This window comes from Hippocampus comes, unplaced genomic scaffold (genome assembly GCF_001891065.2).
Source record: "Hippocampus comes isolate QL1 unplaced genomic scaffold, H_comes_QL1_v1.1 scaffold185, whole genome shotgun sequence".
Lineage (NCBI taxonomy): Eukaryota > Metazoa > Chordata > Actinopteri > Syngnathiformes > Syngnathidae > Hippocampus > Hippocampus comes.
The window spans coordinates 855,089-875,870 of NW_017805931.1; the positions used below are offsets into that span (position 1 = coordinate 855,089).

At 43.9% G+C, this 20,782-nt stretch overlaps 1 protein-coding gene across 1 annotated transcript; it reads right to left on the minus strand.

Moving 5' to 3' along the window:
- Positions 1 to 671: 671 nt before the first annotated feature.
- npdc1a (neural proliferation, differentiation and control, 1a) lies at positions 672 to 19,466 on the minus strand. The gene is made up of 9 exons (XM_019890164.1): positions 19,083 to 19,466; positions 8,373 to 8,522; positions 2,755 to 2,868; positions 2,460 to 2,669; positions 2,247 to 2,313; positions 2,071 to 2,161; positions 1,856 to 1,935; positions 1,672 to 1,768; positions 672 to 1,051 (listed from the first exon to the last, which is right to left on the minus strand). Exons 1-9 carry the CDS (start codon positions 19,186 to 19,188, stop codon positions 980 to 982), a joined length of 987 nt encoding a protein of 328 aa, XP_019745723.1. The 5' UTR covers positions 19,189 to 19,466; the 3' UTR covers positions 672 to 979.
- Between the last annotated feature and the right edge of the window lie 1,316 nt (positions 19,467 to 20,782).

Here is a 20,782-nt window from a genome sequence, read left to right on the forward strand (position 1 = left end):
GACACATTTATCAATATAATCTGTCCGGCCACCGCCCACTAACTCACCCCCTCCCGCCCCAAAAAAATGTCATTCATATGCTTCGCAGTCACTTGGATTGGAAATTCCATTTCCTGCATACAGAGTGGGAGGCAGACGGATTTGCATTGCCATGATTCAAACACGGTACGGTCAAACCATGCAACAGACATCATCAAGTACTTCTTCATATTTGTATGATATGTATATATACATGCGTGTGTGCATGCACACACAAATATTATATATATATATATATATATAATTTTTCCCCTACATCTTAAAATTTTTATGTGCAGCTTATATGACCAAAAATCAAATCGGCAACGGTGAGGCTAAAATTTCAGAGACGGGATGCGTTCAATATTTCCTGCGGGGAATGTGGTTTAGCCTCAAGCTACGCATGACAAAACAAAGAAGGGCACCTGTTTTTCAGCATATGCGCGCGCGCATGTCTCTGTGTGTGTGTGTGTGTGTGTGTGTGTGTGTGTGTGTGTGTGTGTGTGTGTGTGTGTGTGTGTGTGTGTGTGTGTGTGTGTGTGTGTGTGTGTGTGTGTGTGTGAGAATGTGTATGGGGCTCCGACACACTCCTGCTATTGCGTCACCGTCTTTGGAAACAGCCGGAGAAATGACGGGGGGGAGAGAAATTGCAACGTAAAGAGTTTTAAAATTTAATTTGAGGACAGGATGCTCACAGCAACAACTTAAGGAGGAGCCTTTGTGTTAAAAGACTTAAAATCCACAAAGAACCCGACAATACACGGGGGGGGGGGGTCATAAAAAGCGGGAGGAGGGAGGCATGGAGAAAGCAAGGAAGAATTAGTCAAGGGCCAAAAGCGAGAAACAATACCTTTTTTTTTTTGTTTGATTTTTTTTTCTTTTTAATCGTCTTGTCTTCTGGCAGGTTTCCTCCATTTGTCTGCATGCAGTGTGAGTGTTTGCACGTGTTGTGTTCAGCATTTCACTTTTGATTCCCCTGATATTGCATGGAGGAGTCGTCAAACAGAGGGTTTTTCACCTCCATCTCGCCAGTCTGTGGAGGAGAGCACACATGAGTGAGTTTTACTGGGTTTGGCAGGGTTCACGCTTACCGGCAATCGGACACAATTTGAGCTTTTTTTTTTCTCCACCCTCTCTCGATCAATTGCTGGATGTTTCGAAAAGATTATGCTGACCGATTATCATGAGTCAAGAGGGATTTTTTTTTTTTTTTCATCCCAGATCTGCCTGAAAAAAATGGTTGGGACTAGCGATCGTGAATGTAAACTTAGGTCTGCCTCCAACCAAAGATAAGCAATTCATCTGTCAATTATTTGGTCAATCTATAGATACATTTTGATTAAAAAAAAAAAAAAAGTTTACACCTTTTCATGCACAAATGATAATAAAAAACGTTGATAGCTGTTTTTCAGCGTAAAAGGAGAAGTATGGAAAAAAAAAAGTCTTATTTTGAAAAACACAAGCCGTCTGCTTTTGAGGATGACCGGAAGCTATTTTTGGCGAAGCGGCTGAAATGATGAGGATTTGGATAACTTGAAATCCTACGTTCTCAAAATGATGTATCGGAGTAGAAAAACAATGATCAATTAATTTGCTCATTGATTAGTTGTCGATTAACTCTCGGCCATCCTGACTGTGCGCGTGCGCGCTCACCGGTGCAAGTCCGGGACATTCGTACACCGTGAAGTCTCCCGCCTCTTCTTCGTCTGAGGTGATCTCGGAGTCAATGACTTTCTGTTCTGGTTTGTGACTGTGAAAAGCAAAAACAGTGACGGGATGTTGTTGAATGCAACAAAGGAAAGATAATGCAAAAAATAAAAAAAAAATAAAAACATACTTTCCAATAGAAAGCATCTGCTGTTTTTGGTGCTGATAGTGGTACATTTGAGCACTTTGCGCCAGCGTTTTATCACCAATCTGCAGACAAGGAGGAGGAAGTGTCAATGTGACACGTTCAAAATAGAAGCCGCCTCAGATCGAGTGGCATCTTTTTTTTTTTTTTCTTCAGATGTGAGGTGAGAAATTGAAACTTTCAGTGAGCGTGCCACGTACCGATTTCCCGGCACCTGCGGTGGCGGTCACACCCGCTCCCCTGAAGGCCGGATAGTCCACCTTCTGAGCCAGTCGCGATTCTTTACGCAACCTGCGGAGGACGACCGGATGTTACTAACCGCGTCAATTGGTGCGATTGCAAAAAGGCGCAATGAGGATTTCATGTGGTGGCTCACTTGACGTAGCAGACGGTCGCCATGATCAATGCGACGGTGCCGATCACCACAAACAAGGAGATGACAACTGTAATTAAAAAAAAAAAAAAAGAAAAAGTTATTTTTTTTTTTGTTAGTGCTCATATATTACGAAGACAACGCCGGTTAGTTGGACAAGCATTTGATACCGTCACTTTTTTTTTCTGCGCCGATATCGAATGCCATGAAACTCACTGATGATGATCTTGTCGTCCTTGTGAGCGTTCTGGATGAGCGGGCCGGCTCGACCGTCCACTCGGGTGGGCTGCGGCGTGGACGCGTTGCTCAGACTTGCTCGGACGGAGCCGGCAGCGGTGCCGTTGTGGTTTTGGGCTGAGGGGCCGCCGTTGTTCGGCTGGCCCTCTTCAGAGGCGGCTATCTTGCTTCCGCCGTTGGCCGAGAAGACTGGAGGTGGTGGAGGAATAAAACGATCAAGAATGAAGACAAACGCTACACAATCCGCTTGGTCGTCGGAGAGCAAAGTGCTTACCGGGAGGTTTCAAATGCGTCTTAGGGGGTTCAATGGCAGACACTTCCTGTTTTTCAATGTACGAGTGGATGAAATCGATCTCTTCATCCAGGTCTGGATAGATTGGCGGTTTCGCTAAAAGACAAGAGAAAAATATTTGATTTATTTACATGCAGGTACAGCATATCGGCCGGCCCTCCCTCAAACGTCACTGGTGGATTCAAAATACTGCCGCTCTCCTCTGAACTAGAGGGGGGGGAGCTCTTCTGACTCATCGCCACTTGCTGCCGCAGCATTTTAAAGTTCGTTTTATACCGAAGTGAACGACTTTGCGTTTGCCCGACTTTAAACGGATGTATTGAAGATAATGTGACTGCCGGTAAGAAGATACTAAAGATTATTTTGGCGCCTTACATCAGACGACACAACGTCCTTAGTATTCATCTACCTCATCGGAGTGACAAGACGAGGCGTGTGCCTGTGGGTCTCGTCTCATTTGTTTGTTGACTGGTGGGGAAAACAGGAGACAATACAAAACTGATGTTAACAGCCCTTTAGGCCAGACAGTTAGCCACATTCCTGCGATACAGGACGGGTCTCCGGGGCAACCACAGCCTAGTATATACATGCATGCAAGTGTGCCTGTGTGTGTGTGTGTGTGTGTGTGTGTGTGTGTGTGTGTGTGTGTGTGTGTGTGTGTGTGGCCGGGGGAGGAAGCACAGCAGGGGGACAGGAGCAATCAGCAAAAAAACGTGGCTCATTGGCTCAGTAAATGGGCTACGTTGACAATAGAGCTCAAAGCGGAGCTAATGGTGGCGATCAAAGTGTTCCTGCTATAAAGTCAGCCGGCAATATATCATATTCTTTGCATAGCAGAACGGCGAATCATTAAAAAAAAAAAAAAAGTAGGGTAACCTCAATTAGGGCATTGTGACATTATCCGGTAAACATATCTGGATCATTACATGAATGATTACGTGTATAACTTTCTCCCCCTGCAGAGGGTCAACCATGTGGCTGAGCTAATGCGTACACTATGAGAATCCGGCACTTTCACCGCTGCCTTTGTTCCAGCCCGACCCCCGCCGCACTCTTGCCATTTAGCGCGTGCTGCGGCAGGTGTCTGTGTAGGCGGGATGCGCCATCTGTACCTAGCAGGTGGCTGGGACATCCAGCGGTGCTTGGTGAGCTCACTGGATCGGAATGCAGTGTTAGCCTCTTCCGGTTTTTATTCGCTTAGCGGTACGGTCTAGCGTGGTAGGTTTCAGAAATACTCGATGATACGCTTGCAGTTCATCATCGGAGGCTACTGTACGAGGTCTGTGGGGAACCAGTGTCACAAATTATATATGTTGACATTTCTTTTTCCCTCCTCCGTGCCAAATAATTCCCTTCGAGGCTAACCCACTTTCCCAGCGTACTCTGTCCCCATTTATCCGCTGCAGTGATAATGTTGCGGTCATCTTGATGTCATCGTCCTAAACACAGGTCACCGCGATGACCCAGGTGAGCTTTGGAAATAGAAAAAAAAAAAATCACATGGAGCCATGTCAGGTGAACAGGGACGTTGCGCCAGCAAGGCAAGGCCCTTCGTGGCCAGGAAGCGTCAGATGCTCAAAGCATTGTGAGCAGGTGTGTGTTGTGTTGAAGATTAGGCAAGTGCAAATAGCAGTAAGTGAACTTGGCATACTGTACATGTGGGCCACATATTAAGGTGCCATCTGTGGTGGATTAGTGACATCATTTAAAAAAATAAAAATAAAAAAAGGAGGGAATGAGGGTAGGTGTGTTTGTGGCCACACGCTACTTGCGTATGCACACTTTGGGTCACGTAAGAGCATGTTGTCACTAGCTCGATAATGAGCCGTAACCCTTTGAGAGTGGGGGGGGGGGGGGGCTTCTCCAAACAAACAGTAAACGGCTCAACAGAAGAGCCACTGACACGCATGTGTTCCGTTATCTTTTCCCACTCAAAAAACAATCACTTCCACCTGCGCAACCTTGAATGGACACGGATCCCGCCGACTCCCCCGGCACACACACACTTTTTAGTTCCTTCTTGTTTCTTACTCGTACATCTCGAGCAAGGGGCGGGGAACCTCTTTTTCCCAACCAAGGGTTATATTAAATGCATGAAAAAACATATTGAACTTTACTATTCCATAATTTCTCTGTAGTTTAATTCAAATAATGAAACTCATCCTTTACATAGTTTCATTACACACAGAGGGAAATATAATTTTTTTCCCCTTTAATCATTCTAAGGATTACACAGTCATTTATATTTAATGAAAACCCCAAATTCACCATCTCGAGAAATTATGTTACCGTTTTACATAAACAAATTAAAATGAATCTTGGAATAGAAATTAAATAGAAATTAGTCTGCTGAAGAACACACACACACACACACACACACACACACACACACACACGCGCGCGCGCGCGCGCACGCGCACACGCACACGCACACGCACACACGCTATGTATGCTTGTCTCTAAGTCAATAAAGGCGCTCTTGGTAGTTTATAGGAGAACTCTGCTGCCCTCTTGTGGGCATTCAGAAGACTGCAGCTGTACTCAAATACAGTACAGCAAATCCAGGGCAGTAATGCGAGGAGATCTCTAATTGACGTGCTCTTTTCTTTTCTTCACTTGTGCTTTAATGAGAAGGTCGACAAATGGTCGAAAGGGAAGTTAAGGAAGCAAAAAAAAGGTCACAGACCTGAATGTTAACTTCGTGATCTTTTACTATTGGGAGAGACAATTGATAACACTGAAACTATAAAATCAAATCCTATTTGGACTCATTAAATGTCCTGTCAGAAAAAAATTGATTCAGAATTGATTCAGAACGATTTTTTTCGAGTAATCTTTTTAACAAATGAACACCAGATGTCATTTTTGAAAAATGCGAATTGCGACAACGACAATTTCTGTGTGTGTTTCTTTGTGACGTCTCCATGTTCACTTGTACATGATGCGACACCATAACAGAACGAGGCTTTGCAAAAGAAGGAGGGAAAAAAAAAAGAGGCATAACTGGTCAGCTGCTCGAATGTGATACAAAGCAGCCCTGCCCTTAGCACATCTACCTTTACTGGATATGAAGAACGAACACGGCTCGCAGGCACGGAGACAACGTGTTTGCTGATGGCAGGCCACTCCTGCATGTCAAATACGCGCTGGTTTAACTTTTAGCAAGTGCTGTCCTACCTCCCCTGTGCCGTACTTGCTTCTCAGACTATCTTGTCGAAAGGAGATTAAAAATTCTCTTCAAAATGGGGAGACTCGAAATTCAATCGTCACGTTCAAGCACGTGTAAATGGAAGTCAGCACACACCTGCCAACATTTAAAGGGGGTCAGACGAACCCCAAATCAAGTCAAAACACTGGTCTCATTTTTTTATACATCACAAAAAAATCTGGCATTTATACATTCCATCCTCACATTTAGTTCATGTTCACTTCTCTGTGGTTTTGCCGCCAATAATTTGCGCCAAATATCTACTGTACGCTCCCCTCCTGCATTGCCATCTGAATTATTAATCCTCAAGCAAGCGCACGTGCACAAGCGCCTCCTAGGTGACCAACGCACGCTCAGTGATCGGTGACACATTTCAATTTTCTGCAATTTACGCCGAATGAGAGGAAAAAAAGGCATTATTTTTTGCAGCTTGGCTCTTTCCTAAAACGACATCAGATTGAATCGAGTGAGAGCGAGATCTACGACGACGAAGCGATTTAAATCGCCAGAGTGCGGGGGCGGTGCACGTGTTTGTTGCAGCAGCAGAAGCAGGGGCAGGGCCAGATTAAAAAAGCCCTGAGAGGATCACATGACACTGCGCCATATTTGTCAGAAACACGGAAGATAGGCCATAGAGGCCGAACGAGCGGGATCACGGGGATGCAGAGAGCAGACAAGAGACACACGAGACAGTGACAGACAGAGGGAATAAAGCCATCAAGCCAAGATGGATCAGCACGAGGGCGAGGGGGGGGGGGGCAGGGTCGAGGGCAAAATCAATAGGCGATCCGACGGGAGAGAGCTTGGCTGAGAGGAAGGGAGCTCTGTGCGATAACATTCAAAAGAGACAGCAGCCGAGGAAGAAAACAAACTTATTATTTATCTTGGCTCAATTATTTTTAACGAATACAACCCCCCCTAGCCCCCAAGTTGCAGTTCACGATTCATTAACTCACAGCACGAAGTTTTTCTGCTCTTTCTGTGATCCCTAAGGTTGCCACAAGACGCCGCCAAAGTTCTGGCTAGATAGGAAAGTAGTAATTGGGCCGTCAAGTGTAGCTATACATCTCGTGGTGGCCAAGATTTGCCTGGGTTGTTAGCAGAGGTCCATGAGAGTCTTCAGCGCATGTTTAACTTTTAATTCTTTCAAAATGACAGCTGTGAAAACAATTTTTGCGGCCAACTTTTACCATACGATGATGTCCTTTTCAGTTGACAGTAAATGGCAAAATGGCCGCCCCCGCTGCTTAGCTGCTTCATTTGTATCCCACGAGCACAATATTGATCAGAATGCCATCAGGGGCGCATAGAATATATTAATGAAAAAAAAAATATTGGCTAGACTTCTCCCTTTGGAAAACAACAAAACGAAGAATATATCCAAGTAGACAAACTAGGTCGCATCAATGTTTATTTAAAAGATAAGGCACCGGCCTTTGTATACTCCTCTAGCTTCAGCACTAATGAGGTTTGCCTTAAGGTGTGTCTGCTTGAGACAACAGCAGAAATAACTGCAGCTCATCACGGTTCCTTCCTGAAAAATGTTATAACTGAGTAATGAGAAAGCTCTGTGCAATCTGAAAATGTCAAGCTAGTCTCTGGTGGGAAGCAGACATATTGCCGGGACAGAGACGCCATTTGAGTCGTGCTAATCGTGCTCTTACCTGAATCTTGCTTCCTGCCATTGGTCGGCTTAGCATGTGCACTGAGTTAATGTGGAGGTTTTCTTAGATAGAAACGGTTTTCTTTCAAAACGAAAAGTTGCATTTTCACGGCGCTAAAGCTATCGTGGCTCATTTTTACCCAGTGAGGAATCGGATGAAAGTAGATTTTGCTGGTTTGAAAATAACACCAATACACAAAACGATAAAATGGATGCGACGTACGGATATTACTTTTGCCCATTTGTGGGGTCAGTTGGGTGTTGTTGGATCAGGTTAGCGGCTAGCTGTTACCTAGCTAACAGTCATGTCTGACCGTCGTGGGCCACAGAAGCAAGCGCATGAATTTGCTCGCTATGTTATTTTTTTGTTCAATTAAGTGATTGTGTTAGCCCTTAACCACTCGTGTGGGTGTGTGGGTGGCTTACAATAGTGCTAGGCTAAATTAAACAAGCTAAAGATGTTGATGTTGCCTTGTGTCGGCAGTCTTAAACGTCGTACCTTTTTTTTCTTGGTTTTTTTGGGTGTGAAATAACCCCCAAAAGGAAATGACTTGCCTTTTACACACTCTTCCGTCCTGGCTGGCCACCATCGCACCAATTTCTTTCTACACGGAGTGGTGCGTGCACCCGTACTCACAAAACCTTTGTTAGCCAATGAATCGTTTCAGCCCGACTGTGCTCAGAAGGGAATCACCAAATCTACGTGGGGCGAGATTCGTGTCTTCATACCGTGGTGACGATATCTCTTTTTGATCACGCAGCGACCCATCTCATCCTCCACCAGAACGGAGAGGCACGGGCCACAGGTGGTGGAGCCAGGCCGGCACAGGTAGCGTCCCTGTTTGGCACAGTCGATGTGGTGAGGGCAGGTTCTTCTGGCTGAAAGAGACGCCGGCACGCTTGATCAGAATCCGCCAAATGTGACACACATGAAACGTTGTGTGATGAATTCAATATTGCGTTGAGGTTCGACTCCGGTGAATCCTCTCTGGTCACATTCTAAGAGAGTTTATGTGAGTGCTATGTCAGAAATTCACTGAGGTTTAAAGTGATGTTATCAAAGTGTCTCTAGAAGTAAGGTTGAGTGGCTGAGGAAAGATTGGATCAAATTTTTATTTATTTATTTGTGAAAACTAATAATGGGTCAACTTAAATCCTAACCAAAGTCTAATCTTGATTTCTGCTTGAACCTATTTGCCCCCAGTTTGACACCAGCACTGCTTACATACCTCTTATCAATCTACACCACTGACCCATAAACACCCTTGCACCGCATAAACACAACCGAGGAAGCGGGTCAGAGCGGTGCGGCGGGCGCGTTGCGTACATTACGAACCCCGCCGCTTCGCACCAGTGGGGTGGCAAAAGGTACTCGCGCGAGTCGAGCGAGCTCAGGATCGCTGTAATACATCTCAAAAGCAACGGTTGTGCACGTCCTCCCGGTGAGGGTACAGTGCTGTTTTCAGATTCAATATTTGGGGAAAAAAACAATTCAACTTTATGGTGTGCGTATATAGATATACTGTATATTTTTAATGGTAACGGAGTCCACCTCTTTCTCCTCTCCTTGGCTGATATTTATGTAAGGGGAGAGTATTAGTCATGACTGGAGCTGCAGGAGAGATTCAAGTGACCTCCATGGCAACAAGGCTTGCGATATGAGGGAAGATGTGAGATACTCAAGGAGCAGATGTGCCGAGGGGGAAGCGAGGTACATGAGACGGAGCGAACACACAAGAGTGATGCCTTTATTTTATTAGCCTGTCTGATGACGGATTTGTAAGGAGGGGGGGTTATGTGTTCGCCGGAGAAGGCGCGTCTACTGCTGTTGAAATTCGGTATAGTTCAGAAATGGGCAAAGTGGGCCATACGGTGAAAATAGAGAGGGCGGTGTAAAGATGATATAGTTCTACTTATGAATCATGTTATGTAAGACAGTTTCATTTGATTTTATTATACAGGGTCTGAAATGAAGCCTTTTTGGGTGCACGTGAGCCAAGTTGTAAAAGAACTGGCACCTGATTTACAACAATACCTAACAAAATACAAAATCATATTTGTAGGCCTCCCTGTTGATGAAACAGTGACACGTGTCATATCCACCGCCAAAATTTATGCAACTATGGCAGTTCCTTAAAAAAAAAATAAATAAATAAATAAATAAATTATCCACTCTCTACAAGTTACAATATGATTTAAAACAATACTGAAAGAAATTTGTAATTTATTGAACAGGATAAAACTCCAAATACTGAATATTAATAGCGACAATTTAGGACTGTTTAGTTTGGTTTTCAATGTTCAGCTGCCTGTTCAGTTTGCGCATTCGGTCAGCAGGACAGTTTGTGAATGTCAGCAGAGGAAAAATATTTACAGCTTTTGGTTAAACATCTTGGAGCGACGTGGCAGCCTCCTAAATGTTCTTTGAAAGCTTGTTCGATGGTGGATGAGGGCGTGCAGCTGTCACCTGCTTCTGCTTTGTGGGTATAATAGATGAACGGAAAAAAAAAATTTTGTCCAGCCTCTTGCTCCTCATTATCGCTTTGATTAACATCTCCATTATTTTAGCACCAGCATCTAATATTATCAGTCGCTGCTTACTTCCTGCTCCTGACAGGTTCCTTTTAACTTGAACCTCCTGATTTCCTTCAATGCCATAACCTCATCGAGAAAGGCTGTTAGGACAAATACAGACGAGTCGCTGAGTTTGAAAAACAGACGACCACTGAGGTTGACACATCAAAACAGATAGAATGCGTGAGTTTGTCATGTCTCGTACAGAGATCCAAAAGCCGGGGGATGACTCATACTGCTATTTTTGGATATGTTCTAAAAAAAGGCTGAACAAGAAAAAGATGAGCTCAATTAGACTTCGGCTGGGACTGCAAATCGGAGTCCAATCAAAAGCAAAACCTGGACTTAAGATTTTTTTTTTTTCTTAAACATGTCCAAAGTACTCCGGAGTTTCTTCTGAGCAGTTCAATGTTCTGCCTTGTACTCAAAGGCAACTCCTCAAAATTCTTCGGAGAGGAGACAAGTTTTCCAGTCTGCGTGTCCATGACATCACTGTCCTGTCCTGAGGACAACCGCATCAGGCACCACAGGTCATTATGGACATTCACCACCGCAACGGCAGCACTAAAAGGTTCAAAAACGAGCTTTTATCCCTCCGGCCATTTAGACCACAGACACTCAACAACCCAAACAATACCATCAAGTATCAATTTGACAACAAAGCATCTTCATAAATGCTTTAAAAGACGGCTCACTGTAAAAAGTCAGGAGCTTTTTCGATTTCCTGTAACGCACGAATGCTTTGGATGGTGAGAGATTGAGAGCGGCGAAACGGCCCCTGATAGGAACCGCCCTGCTCTAGACGACGAGTGCACGCGGTTGTCAGGGCTCTCGATGCAGTTGGCCTGACAAAGACACCGCAGCGACGGGGAATGTCAGGTCGACATTTGAAGCCCCCACTACCCACCTCCCCACCCCTGTGTCGACCCCCTTGCTACTCTGTGCTCGAGTGTACAAAGCAAGTCGAGGGCGATATGTGATGGAGGAAAAGCAAACAATTAGTCATGGGTGGAAGGGATGAAGAGCAAATGGAGGGAAAAAAAACAAACTTAAGAAAAAAAAAACCAAGGACGCCATTCCGCACCATTCCGGCTGATTAGGAGAGTGTGAAAAAAAACCACATTATGCAACCCTCGCTCCAGCGTCCTCGTTCTGAGTGAGAAAAATGTCGACTTCTCCATCTGCTGCTTGTTGCCAGGCTTCACTCAAAAAGACAACCGGGCCTTCTAACACTGCCGAGGAAACACTGCGGTCGCCTTTGTGTCAGTTCGATTGTGTTTCCTCCGAGTTGTACGCCGACGTCACATCAAATGCAACCGAGCGAAGGCGGGAGCGCGGTAGGAAATAAGCTGAGTGGGTCGTATACTCCTATTGTGTGGATTTCCTGGCGCACTGATGGCATCCAGGAAGTGAGCGGAACATTCCTCATCAAGTGGAACGCACCCCGCACTTGATATGTGCACACGGCGTTTATTTCCCCGCCCCGAGCGTACAAAACGGGAGCACGGTTGGCGAACCTCACACGTCTTTCATTCTCTCCAGGGAGCTCATTACGAGATGCATTTAAAGACTGGGTAATATATGACATTGAAATCAAAACAGGATGTGAAAGGACATTTTCTGGAATGGTTCCGAGCAAAAATACGACGCTTAGAAAATGACCGTGATCCACACGCATAAAAGTTTTTCAACAAAACAAGTCAGTTCTAATGCTAAGATTCCTCGAAATAAAGATCGTTTTAAATAATATAACATTGCTTGAAAAAAAAAAATGTTACAGCTTTAACAACGTTGAAAAATCTGGTAATCCTTTTAGCCCACGTTCAGAAAAAAAAAGACTGGGTGACTACGATTCCAACGTATTCAAAAAAAGGAAGTGAAATTCGGCACAGGATGATTTGAAAAGAGAAAATAAGAGAAGAAGTGATAAATGCTGCAATGCTCTCTTTATATTACGAGTGAATGCGCGACATTTTCCAACTTTGCACTTTTTTTTTTTTTTACAGATTTCATACTGATGCAGAATAGATTGAATGGACTATGATTTCCTCTTGTCCGCAATGTTAACCTGTGAGAAAAAAAATTATGAGTATTTTCAGCCACAGTGAGTTGTTTTTTTTCTGCTGACTTTTGCCGTCTATTTTTTGGGTCGCGAGCTGATTTCATGCCTCACAGTTTTTAACCACGACGCGGAAAATGTGACCCAATCGCCGCAGAAAGCGTCCCCTCTCAGAAATGCGTCAACCTACATGGAAAGTACGTGTCTTATCAGCGTTGGTTCACGGACGTTCGCCAAGGCGTTTCTTTCCCACGCCGCTTCGAGGAAACAACCGAATGTAGGCACGCGCTCGGTGGAAAACGCTCATGACTTAACATCTAGTTGAAAGAAAAAAAAAACGCACACGACTTCAGGATACAGGGGTGCGGACTTTTGCTATCAAACTGCATAATGTTAAAAAAATAAAAACAACCTAAAATTCTTTTAACTCATTCACTCCCAAAGACATTTTTAAACGTCTTTTCAGACTCGGTCTAGAATTGGCTGGTACTGAATGAGTTTTAAGTGAGTGATTTGCTGTTATGTGCCGCAGCACTGTCCTACCACTCATTATGTCAGACAAGTGGAACCATTACAACAGCGAATAATTACTGTGCCATTATCATTCGAATGAAGCGAAGCAGCAGCGGCGGCAAACACCCCTCCGCCACCACCTCCCACCTTCCACCCACCGTAGCAGACAGAACAAAGGGCTGACACAATGGCAGCACGTAGGTGGCCTTGATTTATTCGAATCTATTTTCACTACATGTCGGCCAGATGATGCAACAAGCTGATTAATTTGCTTGCCACCTCTCACTAGCAGGGGTGGGGAATACCACGATTCAAGATCAGTGTGAATTTTTTTTTTTTTTTTTCTGGACAGGGAGTATCACTTTCAGAACACGGGGGAGCAACTGATTACTAGGCCGGTAAGAAAAATGAAATTCACTGCGGGGGCCGTCCGTCCTTGGCGAAACGTGTTCCAAACGGCGCGGACTGAACTGGTTGATGCCGCGATCGTCGTAAACGGATCTCTCTTGTTAACCTGATTCTGAGATGAAGCTGTTTTTTTCCAGGGTTGAAGTCAGACTTGGAAAACATTTTCGCAATCATCGATGGATGTCATAATATTTTGCCCGACGGCGCAGTAGAGTGTTTTCATCAGTCGTTCAGATAAGCAGTACACAGTAATGGCTACTGATGCATTGATGACTGGAGGAGAAAACAATATTTTTGTCTCCCGTCGCTAATATTGAGCTACTATATACGATATCGGATTTCTTTTTTTAATTGCTATTAAAACGTTTTCCATTGCCGCTGTCTGCTTCTCAAAAGCAATCTGGAGCGATGTGAAAAAATAGACCGGCTGTCTCGGCAATGGGAGCTGTCAGCACTGGCAGGCCTGTATCGCAAAAGTATTTGAAGTAGCAAAGACGATCCCCCGCCGTTGTTGCATCACTGCCCAAGTCCAGTTCAGTTGTATTTCACTTTTTCATGTTGGTCAATGACGGTGGTTACTTGAAACGCTCGGTAATTTTGACAGAAAAGCCAACTCAACACTTTCATTCGCTGGCTCCCACGTCACTCACCAGTCATCGCCTTTTTTAAGCTACGCACAGAGACGCAGACGTCGTCTGGATGACGACCAATAATACCGGCCTATCTGGTTCACAAGACAAAATCATATTTTATTGGGTCTTCCACAAGGGAAATTCCGTAAAATGCCTTGTTGACTCTGTTTGTGTCCATTCCAAACGGAACCGCTGGTGCACTTGCTGCTTGCGTTGAGATCATTGCGAGCGTGACTTTCTCATGGGCCAACACACTTTGAAGTGTAGAAAGCAAGGTGAGGAAGAGAAGTGTGGGAAGGGGTTTGAAAGAAGGGCTTAAAAAGAATCCTCGGCTCACCCACCTCATTTTTTTTTTTCCGCAAGTTGCAACAACATAGAGCACAATGAGGAAGATCAATACTATTGATGAGTGTTTCCTGGTTGCCTTTTGGCATGGTGACTGATCTGTCGGTAATCCCTCGCAAACTACCCGCTAGGCATATTTGTGAAACCTCGCACGGAGGGTGTGAAAACAGTGAGCTGTAAATGCTTGTGGAGGCTCTCAGTCGTACAGGAAAGTTCCATCGTAGAAAGGGTTCTGTCAGTCGTCATCTGTACCTGTGGTTCACCCTCTCTGAACCGTGAAGGAGGTATCAGATTTAACCTGTCTCCTATTTACAATAACTTGTTGACCAGTAAGGGACATAGACATGCTGATCAGGCTAACTGAAAGTAGCTATTCAGCCTTAGCCCAAACAATAGGCCTAATCAAGACCCAATGATAGGGAATTTAGAAACCAATGGGCCTCTAATAAACCAATAGGGGCGTGACTAACCATCCCCACCCAGTCCTCAAACAGGCCACGCTCAGCTTTTTAGCGCAGAGCAACTTCTCGGAGTCTTCACGGAGACTTCAGGGTTGTCTACCGCTGACGAAGCTTCTGTGAGAGAAGCGAAACGTCCATTTTTTGCTTTTTGTTTGTGTTTTTTTGTTTTTTTTTTTTTGTTTTTTACCCACAGGTACAGATGACGACTGACAGAACCCTTTCTACGAGTGAGCTGTAAAACAACATCTCAAAATAAACTGGTCTGGGCGATACGGTAAAGTAATACCCTGTACAATTTTCCAAAACGACGACGACGGTCCGCTGCCTTGTTCCTCATTCTTGTTCAAAACGCCACGTGATGTCGCGTGACGCGTCAAAAAGAATCCGTCGCCCGTTCTGACACTGGAGCATCTCTAAATTTCCATCCGTTTTAGGAGCTGAATCGTACTCATCATAAAGGCAGGATCAAGTCTAAGTAAAAAGCCAAAAAGTTTACACTGAGCTTAATTTATGAGATACCATTTTCTTCGCCGTTGCTGTGCTTTTCGCGCAATTGCTAGCCAACAGCCAATCAGAGCCGATACCCTTTTGGATATTGCGATTAATGGCCCATTCATTCAAATCTGTTCATTCCTCTTAATTGTAAATTAAGAATGCGAAAATCAAATGTTCTACTCTAAAGACAGATTCGAGACATGACTCCTAACCACCTCTAGCTACCTCGTACATCTACCACGGATGGTGACTGGTTCAGTTTGCTGTCTCGATTGTAAATGGATGACGGGGTTTGAAATTCCATCAAGTATTTCACAGAAGACCTTCTTTCCCCAAAATACTTTCTACTACTTGAATACAAACCGACACACATCACTACATACGACAACTATACAACATTTAATGAGACCACTGAGATCCTAGCAAATAATTTTCGAATTTTAGAATCAACCCGAATTAGTTATCCATGCAGCGAACCAAACCTCTAGAGCAGTGGTTCTTAACCTGGGTTCGATCGAACCCCTAAAGGGTCTCAGGGGTTCGACAAAGGCACACCCGACTCAATATGTCAATTAGTTATAATACGCCCGCTTGGCCATCACTGGCTGGTTCATTTTGTGCACAATTTTTTTAAAAACGTATACTTATGTTTTGAAATTTTATTGAGTATATTTTCGTCTTGAATTTGTAAAAAAAAAAAAAAAAGTCACATTTTTATTTTTCACTAATAAGAAAACCTTTATTTGTCTCACAATGGAGAAATTCCCAATTTACAGCAGCAAAATTATGAAAGGGACAATGAAATAATCAAAAAACAATAATGAAGGGTTCGGCGAATGTGCATATGAACTGGTTAGGTTCGGTACCTCTAACAAGGTTAAGAACCACTGCTGTAGGGGAACATTCTGGGTCAAATCCGGGATATCATTAACTACCAATTAGTCACCAGATGGCTTCCATACGGCAACTATGATTCTTTTTTTTTTCTTTTTTGGGACCATGCAGTGCAGGCTTGCTATGAATGCATTCAACCCCATGGCCAATTTTCAATATGTAGCACAATGACGCTCCATCAATGCAAAAGAAGTGAATCATTCGGAGCAAGTAATTGACTCAGTGGTCTTCATTTAGCCGAGCGGCGGTGCGGAAGTGGCCTTCCACCTGACTGTTCTCGTCTCCCATTCACCACCAAAACATAGATGACTAATTCTGCCACGGGGGCACGGGATGAGATAAAAAAAAAACACATCACAGGGAACATTCACTATCAGTGAATGGGCGACAGTATGAATTCTTATTCCTCGTGCAAGGAGAAGTTTGCAAATAGTAATCATCAATAGTACTGTATTTTCACGACCATAAGGCGCACTTAAAAGTCTTCAATTTTCTCCAAAATGGACGGGGCGGGGCGCCTTGAGAGGATTCAAGACCAACTGATCCATCGTGGTTGGTGTTTTCGTTTTTTTGAAACGGCGCCATCTAGCCATCCGGGCAGGGACGACCGTGGTGCAGCAACATCGGGGGTATTACAAGGAAAAGCTGGGCATCTTCCGCTCCTACTCCAGTCAAAAGTGAAATGTTCTGCATTAAATAAAGACGCTTTCTTGGCGATTTCAAACTTTTGTTCTGTCGCGCTGCCAATCTCACTTGGCTTCCATTACCGACTGTTCTCTCAACCAATCTCCAAATTCCTAGTTCACCCATTTGGGCTATGGCAAGTGATGAGGGCCAAACATACTTTGCAATTTGAAATACAACAAAAGGCTTGCCGACAAATACATCCAGCCCAACCACATTACGACCATGGACGAAGTGCCGCTCGCTTTCAACATGCCAGTGAACGACAGTGTCGAGAAGAAGGGGACCAGCACGCTAGCGATACGCACAGCGGAACGAGAGAAGTTGACTTTGATTGTTCTGCTTGGTTGCCATGGTACTGAACAGAACCTGCTCATGACATTGCCTAAAAGAAAAGTTTCTAGCCGGAGTCATCGTTGAGGCCAATCAAAAAAGCTGGATGGTCGAGGAGAAAATGAGAGAGTGGCTCAGTGAGGTGTACGTAAAGAGAGCGGATGAGCGGATGTTTTGATCCACGCGTCACCGGCCCTGTTGATCCCTGACTCCATATACGGCCATCTCACAGCCGCTGCGATAAACCAAGTGCAGCAACATGAACTCGGAGCTTGTCATCATTCCGGGGTGGGAGGATGGGGGTGGGGGGGTTGACAAAGGGACTTCAACTGTTGGGACATTGGTGTAAACGGTACAATGTAGTCATGATGACGTGTCATCGTTTGCTACATTAGCACCCCCCGATGATAATGCGACTGGCTGTATTTCACAATTGCTCGTTTCACATGAAAAGGGTGTTTCATTTGCCATTACCCCACCCGTCATCCTTATTGCCACATAACCGAATCTAACAACAGCACCCATCACATTTGCAAGAAGAAATCATTTCAAATACATTAAAAAAAAAAAAACAGCCTGTCAACATTTAGGTAGACACGGATGTGTTTGAATATATACAAATGTGCCCATTCACATTGATGAAAACGTGTTCTTTCTCTTCAGAGAGGGAACACGCGGAGCACTGAAAATGACGTTTGACTGTCCAGCTGTTGCTGCTCTCACATGGTTATCGTGCTGTAAGAGTTAGGAGCAGATTATCCAGCCCCGGCAGCATTAGTTACAACCCATCACAAGTATACTGCAGTGGGCAATATAAAGGCGCTGAGGAGCACTTGATCAGGCCCTCCACGCAATTCTTACAAGCCAATGAACGCCGCGAGGAGAGAGGAACGAGCTAGCGTATCCGTTTACTTTGATGCTATGAAATGCCCATATTTAGATAGTAAGAGCAAAAAAAATAAATAAATAAAAAGCTGAAAGAAGAGAGTCTCATCTTTCGTTTGGAAGGCTGCATGTTTCGAAATTCATCGATTATCAAATTCATAGACTTTTTTTGATAACCGGCCAATTGTTTCGATACTTCTTTTTGTTTATTTTAAATTGTCTACATCCTCAGCATTTAACCCTCAACAGTAAATATTCTCCAATTTCTGTAGTCCTCCACGAATGCAGACTGATTTGATTACCTTTGTGCTGAATCAAAATAAAACATTTGGTTTTGCTGTGGAAAACAACGAGCAACATTTTTGCCCATTTTATGACGTGTTACAGACCAAACCAGTAAGTGAATCATAATTCATTGAACACAGAGATGTCATTTAAAATGTTCTTTTTTTTCCCGAAATAATCAACAGATTAATCGTTAATTAAAATAATCGTTAGTTTGAGCCCTACATGTTTGTGTTGAGTAATTCAAATACTGAAAACAATTGTTTGTGTAACATGGGTTCAGGATTGTGTACATGCTACATCCTTCAAAATGCTCTCATTGCTGTCCTGTATAATTTTTCTGACTGTTGTTTTGTGGCGTGCTGTGAATTTTTTTTTTTCAAATGTAAACCATGTGGCTAGGCTCAATAAACGGTAGAGAAACACTGCGTAGTAATTAAGATATTTAACTACAATAATTGTGGTGCAATTGTGTTAGGGTTGCAACAGGGGAAATGCTGACTAGGAAAGAAACGATGACATGTTCTTGGCTTTTTTCCTCGCTGCTTATTACTACCTGCTCACTCAACCTGCACAAAAGGAAAACGTCAGGCGACCACGTCGACAGGACAAGGCGAAAAGGCGTGGGACGAAGAAAATAGTCGCTTAGTTCGAATGTTTTGGGTGTTTTAAACGTCTCCATTTTGACGCAAAGCTGTGTCTGCCTGACAGGTGCCACGAGCTCGTCCATTAAAGATGCCCCCCAGATGACGCACGTAGACGCGACAAATTGGTTCGAAAAAAAAAACAAAAACAAGCATACAGTCGATGAATAGATACCATAAGGTGGATATTTTTCAGCTAAACGTGGCTGTGTGCGTGTCGGTTTTACCTGGAAGGCTAGCAGCGGAGCGGAAGACGCAGAGCACGACCGCGGCCAGGAGCAGCGTCGAGGCCCGGCGTTGGCGTTCGCTCCGCGGGCTGGAGAGCGGCAGCATCGTCGCTGGTGGCGGAGGTGGTGATGGTAGTCTTGTCGGGAACGGAGAACCGCGGACGGGGATTTTGTAGTCATTCCCCCATCCTTTTCGGGGTTTGATGTCGCCGTTTAGTTCGTTTTAAAGAGCTCTCTTCGGTGCTGTGGGGCAGCGATGGAGCAGGTAGTCTAGCCGGCTCGCAGCGCACGGTAATCCGCGACAGTGCTAAAGATAGCGGGGCTTCAGGGGAGGAAAAGGAGGTGGGGGTGTGAGGCTGACAGCCTGCTTGCGTATGAGTTTTGGAAGTGATGCCTTCAGGCTCGCCTGGGAAACTAGCAAGCGTTACCTGGACACATATTTTACATATGAAAACAAAACATCGAACTGCACTTCGCTAATTAAAAACTAACCAAAAAGGTGAACCGTTCCACCGAATCGGCGCCAGCAAATAAAATGTAGACATGAACGCTAAACTATCAACTAAAAAATATATTTTTCTACAGCAAAGTGTTTCTCACATTGCTTATGAATCGAAACTACGTTGAACACTGGAAGAAAAATGTCCCCACTTCCTCCAACTAGACTTTACCAGGAAATATAATAATCTTGAGATCACAAATAGTCGACCTGAAGTATCACCATTAACATGCTCTGCAGGCCCAGGGTTGCCAAAAATAAGATTACTTGTTTAGTTTTCTGTATATTAATCAGATTTCAATAACTGGGGTTCAAATCCCAGCACAATCCTGTCTATTTAAAAAATACGTTTTGTGGAATTACTGTCATTTGCTTGGTGTCACCATGCTATTAGCATATATGTAATGTGGCTACATTTCACATTTGTGTTAATTTTATACTGCAGTCTCAACCCCATTACTGAAATTAGAAGTTTTTTGTAGAATAAAAAAAAAATGTTGCCCAAGATACGCGTATGTACAGATTTAGAATTGAAATGGCGCCGATTCGGTAAAATGTCCCCAAAACCAGTTTACTTGTGGTACGAGTGAGGATAGGATATTCCATTATGCTGCATGGAAACAGTAAGCAATTTTTCTACATATGGAACTGTATTTCCAAAAAAAAAAAAAAAATAGGCGCATACGTTGTTATGACAACGAATTTTAGAGCATGTAAGATACATTTAATTTAACATAGAATCTCAATGTAAAAATTGAGGTCAACGTTATGACTTCTGGAGGTTGCTTCTAATTCCGACCGTATCCCAGATCCTGAAGGCAGCAGTTTGCAGGACAAGCAGACGAGGAAACAAGTGCAGCAAATTGAAACGCGGTGACGTCTCAAACCAGTTGGATAACATCAACATCATAATCGGAAGTGCAGTATTTACTCTGCCTAATAGGCCAGCAGGAGTTTTTTTTTTAAACACTGTTAAAAAAATTCCACATTCCATATGTTTGTGTCCAATGGCATGTGTCACATACAGACAGGTGCGATTTCTGCTTCCACATGTTAAAAAGGAGTAGCCATAAGAAAGCGCAGCATGTATATTTCTCTCTTTTCTCTATCTATAGGTATATTTCAGTTGTCATACATTTATTTTTGAAAACTTCAGTTGACACACTTGAATGGACCTGTAAGATTGTTTGCTGTGCCTTAT